This window comes from Channa argus, chromosome 15, assembly GCF_033026475.1.
Source record: "Channa argus isolate prfri chromosome 15, Channa argus male v1.0, whole genome shotgun sequence".
In the NCBI taxonomy this organism is placed as follows: domain Eukaryota; kingdom Metazoa; phylum Chordata; class Actinopteri; order Anabantiformes; family Channidae; genus Channa; species Channa argus.
In genome coordinates this window covers 1,690,619-1,700,752 of record NC_090211.1, presented here as the reverse complement: position 1 = coordinate 1,700,752, position 10,134 = coordinate 1,690,619, and the positions used below count along the sequence as shown (strand labels likewise).

The following is a 10,134-nucleotide window of genomic DNA, read 5'->3' as shown; positions in this document are numbered from 1 at the left end:
ACTTTCTGCATTTTACTACTGGACTACTTGAATTTTAGGAAAAAATTTAAGAGTGTATATAAATAAGTGCCTAAAAACACATTGGTTTCAATAACGCAGATAAAATCCCACCCAGTTTCATGGATTGGGTGTAGAGGCGTTTCCTCCATTCTCCAAGAGGCTCCTCTCACGCGCTCTGTCCCCTCCTGCCGCTGTTACGTCAGCAGCGGGAGGTTGGTGGAGCTGCTCTCTCACGGTCCCAGTGTGTGTTGGACAACCAGGAGCGTCGGACGCGTTGTGTGCACTGCCGCTTTGTTAACGAAGAGTGTCGGCTTGTTTTGACGTTAAAAGTCGTCGCTCTGCAGTAATGCGGACTAATTTGTTGAACGTGGAAGTGCGTTCAGGTGAGATTGGTTTTAAATATGTTTTACACCGAAATGCAAAACGCGTCCGTTTGTTGACTTTGGTGAAACGTGGATACGCTCGCGACACCAGATTCCCCCGTGAATGAGTAAAAAAAAAAGGAAATTTTCGTCTTATTATTGAAAAGTTAAACATGCTACTTTATACATTATATCAAACCTGCCTGAAAGTATTTAGTATTTTTTTTTCACAATTGTATAATTTGTCGTTGCTGGTGTTTTCTGCTATGTTTTGAACTGGGATATTACAAACAAGACCGCGTACGTTTGCTTAACAAGCTAGCGTTACTTTAGCCTAACGCCAACGAAAGACAGCAGGCAGGATTGTCCGATGTCTCTCTGACTGCGCGTCCTGCTCTGCTTTTGCAGTGGCTTATCATTCACTGTACAGCCGGTGAATCGGGACAAAAGCTTACCGGCAGTTTACAAGAGAAGCTTTAGAACGTAAATCTTGAACCTACTGCTGTTTACAGATGACCACCTTTATCCGTGCATAAGAAGTATAACATGTCATTTTATTTCCTCAATTTATCAAAATTGCTTTACCTTACAACGTGTGTGCATGATACATCTAACAGTATGTTTTAAGTTTAAAAATGGAGAAGTTGATCATTTTTTTATGGCGAGGCTGCAGTGCCTCTCGGTTGGCCTGCTGACAGCCTAGTGCCTTTGTAAAAAAAAATAACTGACCAACGCTTTCCCTCCCCCCTCCCTCTGTTTTTCCTCCTAGGTCGCTGGTGAGTGGTCAGGCAGGGTCCTCGACTAGCCTTTGAAGTGACGCCAGAAGTGTGAACTGCTCCCCAGCCAGAAAGACTCCTCCCTTTCCATCCTGTCTCCTCCTTTCAAAGTGTCTTGAGACACACTTTATTTGTGACTTTCAAGGACAAGTGGGACCTACAACACCCACTAAGGGAATTATTTGGCCTTATAGACTCTTAAAAGAGAATATTGGACTCAACTGGAAATAAACATGGGGAACCAGTTAACAGAAATTGCTCCTAATACCCCATTCCTCCCTAGCTTCCAGTCATTGCATGTAGTAGTGATTGGTTTGGACTCTGCCGGGAAGACTTCCCTCCTCTACAGACTCAAGCTGCGGGAGTTTGTTGAGACAATCCCCACCAAGGGATTCAACATGGAGAGGATTAAAGTGCCCATGGGGAGCTCCAAAACCAACACCACCACGTTCCAGGTGTGGGATGTTGGCGGTCAGGAGAAACTGAGGCCCCTCTGGAAGTCGTACACCAGGCGAACAGACGGGCTGGTATTTGTGGTGGATGCAGCAGAGACGGAGCGGATGGAGGAGGCCAAGGTGGAGCTCCACAGGATCGCCCGCTCAGCGGAAAACCAGGGGGTGCCTCTGGTGGTTCTGGCAAACAAACAGGATCTGGATGGAGCCATGTCAGCTTCAGAGGTAACTACTGTAACCTGTATAGATTGATATTGTTGTTTACAGTAGGTTATGTTTTAGGGCTTGTTGCTTTCTTCTTTTTTTTTTATATCGCTTTAGTCCATTACTTTACTTTGCAGTGCAAGTTTTTTGTTTACCTGTTCATGTCTGAAACCAAATGATTCAGCCTCCCCAATATTTTGATTTTGGGCATCTGAAAAACTACAGCCTCAATGCCATAAAAATACAAGTATTAAAAGGAAAGGTGTAGTGCTACACTCTGTACTGTTCAACACAAGACATGAGCTGAGTGTGCATATGTGATATGTAGGGTTTATTTCTATTATAAGAGGAATATCCATCCCAACTACCATCTAATGTTGGTGGTGCAGAGAAATATACAGTCAAATGAGCTTGGTGATTCATTTTAGATTAACACAGCAATTACAAAAATGTCCTCATGACAGTTCAGTCGCTTAAAACATTATATATTAGGGAAAACCAAGTATCTGTGTTACTATCACAAAAGACAAAACCGGACAATCCTGAATCCACAGAGGCTGAAACCTACAGAGTTTGGACAGTAAAATATTTAGTATCAAGATTTATCATCAGATAGTTGTATATGAATACATTTTGTCCATCAACTAAGCATTTGCTACGCGAAAAGCTAAGTTTTCTGCAATGTGTCTGTGTTTCAGGTGGAGAAGGTGCTGGCCCTCCATGAACTCAGCACATCCACACTGCACCACACGCAGGGCTGCTCAGCACTGGATGGCCAGGGTTTGCAGCCTGGGCTGGAGAAGCTCTATGAAATGATCCTGAAGAGAAAGAAGATGCTGCGAAACAGCAAGAAGAAGAGATGAAGCGGGAAGATCTCTGAGGTTAAATCCTTAGCCTCTCTGTTGGTCTGAGGAACTTCTAACAGTTGTGTCTGTGACACTTTAGGAACTTCACTGGGTGAAAACAAAGAGAAAGTGACAGACCTTCACTTGAGCTGGGATGTTTTCTACCAAGTTCAAACTTTGCTTATGAAGTCTGTGTCCAATGTTACGACCTTCCTTTGTCCACTGGACATTTGGGATTGTTTCTTGAGGGCTTCCCCCTCAGCAGAGGAGATCATTGGAGAAACAACTGTCTCTAGAAGGACTGAAGGAAAAACTAGTGCAATGTATGATGAACACTTGCTGATGCACTCACTCTAACATTGAAGGATATTTTATACCTCTTTCTTGTTAAACCTTGTAGTGCCAACACCTGCTGGCTTGGCCTGAGCCTAGTTTTTGTTACTCTACACAAAGTTCTCAATGTGCTACAGTACTTTACTATAAATATTTTTTTGTTGCATGATGTTTACCCAGAATGGTGTTTGGGAATATTAGGCAACACTTGAGTTCAGTGTTCAGTCAGGTACACCATTGGGACTACACTTGCCAGCAACGTGACATTTTCAGACCGTCGCCCTGCAGCTGCTGAATTCAGCCGTACAAGCTTAGTATTTTTTTTTTTTTTCTTCCCCCCACTCTTCACCAAAGTGGTTTGCTTGTCACTGTGTAGTGTATTGCAGGATTGGTTGGTGAGTTCTAACAATAAATCACTTTTACATTGTGTACATATTGTTTTGTAAAATCTCAACAAATTAATAAATTATTGAGCAACTTTGGCATTAATTTGTTAAACGTGTTTGTTTATTTTAAGCATCACATTCACCATACATTGACTAGAAATAAAAGACACCACTGACGTGTTTGGGTATAGATGTACAGCATGTTGATTAAGTGACTCTGGGAACTTTGAAGCTACAGCTGATGTTGGATTTGATGTCGGTGTCCTAAGGCTAAAGGTTCATCGCAGGTCATTGCATTATGTCTCGCACACACCTCAACAATATTACCCGTCTCCCATTCTGTGCCTCATCTCAGCTCCTTCTCTCTCTGTCATAACAGTATCAAATGCTCAGGCTTGTATCGCTGACCTGTTTGAGGTGGTTTTGCCCTGCAGTCCATTCAGGATCAATCCTCTCTGATGTCAAACAGCTGCCTCTTAGTTTCAAAAAACTTTAATTTGTATTGTTTTATTCACTACAGGTACCACATTTATTCCTTAAACATGTTTTCTCTGCTATGATGGTTGTCAGTAGAGGCTTTTCCGTCTTATATCAGTAGTTGTGAAACATTAAATGGTTGTACCTGAAGCATTTTACAAGATTTCCTAGTCTCTCTCTCACACACACACACACACACACACACACACACACACACACACAAATGGCAGCAGAGCTATAATGCAAGGTGCTGGCTCTACCCACCAGGAGCAATGTGGGTTCAGTGTGATGCCCTGTGTCCTGAGCAACAAATGCCATAAAGGCAACTGACAGACGGCTAATTTGTACATCACAAACAATAATTAGAGCATAACATATTCCATCCAAAATCTATCTAAAATGATACTAGCTGTTTTAAAGAGTTAGGATCAACTGCTGGCAATAATTATACACTTTTATAAAACATCTCCTTTAAAAAAATAGTGATGTGTTGGACTAATACCTTATAAAATTGGATGATTACTGCATTAAATAGACATGAAACTTCTAATCGAAGGTTATTATTAGGTGACTACAAATAATTAAAACTGAAATTACAAATAAAACTCAATTCCAAAGACAAATGAAAACAAAATTAAAATTGGCAAAATATTTAAACAAACAAAAACAATAATGTCTGGGAAAGGGTGAAGCTGGGACTAAATTCGAGTCATCAGTCCAGTTCTGGAGAACAAGGGAAGCCACTTATACTGGTGATATTATAGGTTAATCAAGCGAAATGCCACTTGATGTAAGACCCTACTAACCAAGCATTTGTAGGAATAGAATATTTTTATATGAGCATTTGCTTTCTCTCTCCACTCCCCAATTTACTCCAACCGCCCCTGCTCATGCTTAGCCTCGTCCTTTCTGAGGTTTCTTCTGAGGTTTGTTGTGCTTCTCTATAATTCTTTAAGGTCCTGACCTTATTGTGTGAAGTTCCTTGAGATGACTCTGTTGTGATATAAATAAACTCATTTGAAATGAGCTTTTTCAGATGTGTTTTTGGTCTTGTCCCTTGTGTACAGGTTTTTTAGTACAGGAGATTTTTTTTATCTTCTGAATATTTTAGATTATTAACTGTAGACAATGAAAGCCTCAAATTCTTTGCACTTTTTCTTCTAAAGGCGTTTGAACACACAGTGTTTTACTCAGCTCGTTCAGAAGCTCTTTTTATTCCCACACATGATCATGTACCTGTTGCCAATGAACCTCATTAGTTCTTTTAGCATCACCCAGCATGTTGTCTCTGTCCAAACTTTGAAACATGGTGCTGACATTGAAATAAGCAAGTAACAAAATTCATTGTGTGTTGTCTTTGTTCAATTAAAATTAGGTTTTCATATGATTTACAAATAGTTCAATGTATTTACATTTTACACAGTGTTCACAATTTCTGGAAATTCTGTTTGTGCCCTCACAGGCCACTTTATTAGGTACAGCTGTACAATCTAACCTAATCCAATACAGCAGCTCTGTCATGAAATCTACTTCTACTTTTACAATTACTACCTCAAAAATTCTCCAAAAACGTAGCATCTGTTTTAGTTACCCAAGGACAAAGAGAAGTAGCTAAAACGAGCTCCTGTGTGAACTATCTGTTGTTTACCACTGTTATCAGTGATGGAAGGTTGTAGGAGTAGAATTCAGTCACACAGGAACGTGAAAGCCCAGCCCCCACTCACATGACCTTTCTATGCTGTTTTCTGATACCAATGCTGCTACTCCCCTTGTTAACCTCCATCACTTGACTGTGTGATACCAACAACCGAACCAACCATGTGATTATGAGGCACCCGCACCCCTGTTACAGTGTGTTACAGCACATGCTCGGATAGACATTTGATCTCTTAAAGATTTGACAGCTAGTGTGACTCGTAATTCTAGATCAGAATGTAAATGTAAACTGAAGTGACCCTGTCTGTCCCAGCTTTACTCTTGATACATGCTGCATACATGCATGCTGCATGTCTCTCAATCATGGGTGCAGGCAGCTGGTTCCAGTATTGTGGCCAAAAACTACACTAACACAAAATACTCTAAAGCAACTTTGTTAAAAAGATTATTAATTTTTTTGTCATTTTTTTTGTGATTGTCATTTTTTACCTGGGTTCCTCATTTGTCATGAAAGAGTGGCAAAGGAAAAAAACACGTCTTACCAAGTCTCATAATAAATCTATGCTTGAGTTGTTCAGAAAGTGTGTGGAAGACTTCTTTCAGTCGAATGAGACCAAAATTGAGCTTCTTGTTCATAAGACTGGAGGCTCTGTTCGGCGGAAACAAAATTTTATTTGCACTTGTCCTGTTGCTCAGAGTCAAAAACTGACCATAATTCAATATGTAATTCATAAGTTAAAGGTGAAAGTTTCCACTAGCGGGTGCGGTTGAATGCTTTTTGTGGTGAATCCACAACAGTTTTGTTGTTTGTAGGAATGATAGCAACAAAGCTTTCAAGGAGATGAAAGCTCCTGAGAAAGACAGTAAATGGTAATGTGTTTGTTGGGTTGGGTGCTGCAGAAAAGGATGTGATGACGTCATTTTTACTTGTTTTTTCTGGCAGGGATGTTGGGTGGGGGCCTTATACCTGTTTATGCCCAGGGACATATTCTATCATAATTCATCCTTATCCATTGGTACATACAGATACCAATCAAGCTTTTTACATTTCTGTATGGTTACATGCACAGCAACTCACATGTGCATTGATTAGACCCATCTTTTTATTTATTTTACATTTTTCTTCTTGTGAATTCTTTTTGCACATGTGGGCAATTGTTTGATGAAATGAATTCACATTTTTCTGGGCCTTGAACTTCGAAGACTTTAAGGATCAACATGCACTCAATCACAACAAACTAGTTAGTGGTTTATTATTTTAGATTAAAGAAATAAGTAAGCAAGACCAATACTGGCTCTGATAGGCCTCCACACCTTTCTGTGGTCTGTGTCTGAACATTTATGTAACTTTCTGAAACTGGCGATCCAACATTCACTCCCCACTTCACGCCATGAGCGGTCATCTGTGAGGAGGTGGAAAAAGAGCCAGGGATTGTACTCTTTCTACTGTTGATCTCTTTTTTTCATTAATTGTGCAACTTTTTGTGGCACTTTTTCATGTGTACAACTGCATAGAAAACTATAAATGTTCTCCTAGAGAGCTTCATCTAAACCATATTATTCTCTCAGAGTGATGCTCGGGCAAACAAAAGCACATTAAGCATCCAATCTGATTTAAGTACCTCTACAGCTCTATCTGCATGAACATGACCTGAAATGTGTGTTTCTGTCCCTGGGCATAGACAGGCGTGTGTTTAAGGTTGTTGTCTTGCTACACAATCCACTTTCTGTTGAGCTGCAGTTTCAGAATTCAGAGCTCCATCGAGGGTGGCAACTCATCCTGGTCCAGAGGCAGCAAAGCAGGTCCAAATTCTTATACTTTCACCACCATGTTTCACACATAGGATATAGTTCTTCTGTTTGCCCATCACCAATCACCAAACTTCTCATGTAATCCAGACAGTTCTACTCAGGTCTTATCCGTAAAGAGGCCACTCTCTCCACAGCCTTCTGATTTATCCACACAGTCCTGACTTAACTGTAGCCGCAATGTTCTTTTTAGAGAGTATTGTCTTCCTTTGTGCAGCTCTGCCATGACTGGTATTTTGGAGACAGAGCCAGATGTAGTTTCATATACATTTTTTTTTTTTATTTGCACATACAAATTTAGAAAGTACAAATCAAAATTTACGTTTGTATACAATGGGCCTCACAATTGACTGTTAAAGTGTAAAATATTTCGAAATTCTTCTGATCATCAAGATCTTCAGAAACCTCCTGTGGTTAAGTTATGACAAATGTCTGTAAATCTGTGTTGTCAAGATCAGACTAACTAACTTACTGTTTGCTAATTTCTGTTTGATTAAAATACAAATTTTCCTCTTAAATTAGTTGATAATCTTAGAGGTTCACAAAATGGAATCACACACAAATATGTAAAATGGGCTCAGTAAATGAATGAGCGCAGTGTTTTGTTTAGTTACGTTCTCTTTTTCAAGTTTTAACACACTCGTTAATCTGATGAGATTTTATGTCATAGTTATGACAAATAGTGAAAATTCTTCTAAAGACTTCTAAACATTACGACTTAATTTTATTATTATGGTTTTATAGATGACAATAGAATCCTTCCATTTCTCTTTTCACAACGCACCTGTGAACACTGAGCTGCCCTCATATATGTTGTATTCTCTTCTACCTGAGCAGCACATCTCTGAGCCATTACTTAGTACTAAATCTTGCCTTTGCATGCGGAGGGGACAACAGAAGCAGTCTGCTGCTTAAACTGGTTAATCAAAAGCTATTTACTGCATGTAACAGTGTGTGGAAATTCAAAGTATTTACTGGTCCTTAATTATAACTATAAAAGGTACAAATTGTGGCCTGGAGCTGAATGTGGCATACTAACTCCAATGTCCCATCCCCCTATAGGCTTTAAATCACTGGTTGACGCCTCCCTTTCCCACTTACTGTTCAGTCAATCCAATTATCCAGATTGGAGTCTGCCCCCTGCTGCGACTCAGCTGTTGGAGAAGTAAGTAAGGGGCAGGATTAGTGAGTCAGCAGAATGGACGAGAAAACCGTTCACATTAAAAGTTTATAGCCAGACAGACGGGACTTTGATTTACTCCAGCTTGACTGACCGATTGTCCTCTTATTAAATCTTTCACTTACTTTAGCGCTTGCTCATCAGTCTGCTTGGCATTTTTCTTTCTTACTTGTTGGACTTCTTCCATTTATCTTCTGCTGTTTTCCTCTCCACTTAGCACCCATCTGTCTCTGTCCTCCTCACTGTTGTCAATAAGATTGTATTCACACAGATGTTTTCCCTCTGATAAAACGACATGCCTGAGCCTGTGTGTGTGGGGGGGGATTGTTTCATTTACTGGTCAGACAATGATTGTCTTTACATCCACTTAAGAAAACAGGTTACTGAAACTAACCTGGAAGCACAGTTCATAGATTTAACTGTGTAGCGATGCTGATTTGTGAGCTTTTTTTTTTTTTTGCTGGTTGTCGGAAAGCAACTTATTTAGACTTCTACAAGACACTTTGGGCTACAGTTTAATTTTGATTTAAATTTGATTTAAAAGACCAGGCATCACTTCAGCCTTTCACTGCCCTGTCTGCAGCCTTTGGCTAAGCACAAGCAATGGAGAAAGCTTATTTGAAACTTAGCTGAGCATATACATGGCAGAGAAATTGGAATTCTCCAGGAAATCTGACATTCCCCAGAGAAGATGACTGTAACCTGGTTTAAATCAGGGTATGAGATTAGGGAAATGTGATTTTTCCCCTTGTAGATTTCTGTTGAAGAATGACAATTTCTTTGCATGTATCTATCTCTGAATACACAAGATGAAGAAAGATGAAGAGTCAAAAGTAGAAATGGGCAACATTTCATCCATCAGCAGTTTTTTTTTCTTTCAGGTGGGAGCATATATAATTAGTTGACAGTTGCTTAGGCTCTATTATCAGGTGCATTTCTACTCTTCTCTTGTTGTAACATTACATCTATGTAATGTTCTACAGCAGCATTTGCACTGTAAATTCATTCAAGTGTAAAACATGAACCACTGATAAAACATGAAGGTGGATGGAAGTAAGGTCAGGATGCACAATTGGAAATTCAATGTCTCCCACAGGTACAATGCTAATTTCTAACCAATGAGTTAGCAGTGTATGTAAAGGTATGTGTGGTTATGTTATGTTTGGCATTTGCACTGAATTTATTGATGCAAACACAGTGCTCTTGCAATCTCGCAGTTTGATATTTTTATAAAATCTCCAACAGAATTACATGCAACACGAGCTCAGTTAGCCCTCCCTTGTCTGTGTAAACATACATAATCATGTTTGTCACTTCTGTGTTCTTTGTGCGAAAACACAAAGACAGGAAATGTACATTTCAGGGTGGGTCAGAAAAGGGTTGGAGTGCTGGTTGCTTTAAGTGCATATGAGCACAAACTTCATTTGAGGAGGAAACACATTTCTATTTAACAACTGAGCTGTGCGAACACAGAGCAAACTGCAGACTAGAGTCCAATTTTTATCCTCACCACACCTTACCTTCCCCATGGGTGCTCAACATTTCCTGGAATTGGCACATATGGATGCAGGACAATAATGTTCATATCGTCTTTTGTCTGACAGAATCAAAGTAATAAGAATATTTGCAGCCAATAAATGTAGACACTTCCATC

General features: G+C 39.8%; 1 protein-coding gene across 1 annotated transcript; it reads left to right on the top strand.

Moving 5' to 3' along the window:
* Positions 1 to 226: 226 nt before the first annotated feature.
* On the top strand, positions 227 to 3,457 carry LOC137099938 (ADP-ribosylation factor-like protein 4D). Its single transcript, XM_067477397.1, has 3 exons — positions 227 to 383; positions 1,132 to 1,815; positions 2,493 to 3,457. Exons 2-3 carry the CDS (start codon positions 1,372 to 1,374, stop codon positions 2,655 to 2,657), a joined length of 609 nt encoding a protein of 202 aa, XP_067333498.1. The 5' UTR covers positions 227 to 383; positions 1,132 to 1,371; the 3' UTR covers positions 2,658 to 3,457.
* Positions 3,458 to 10,134: the final 6,677 nt, after the last annotated feature.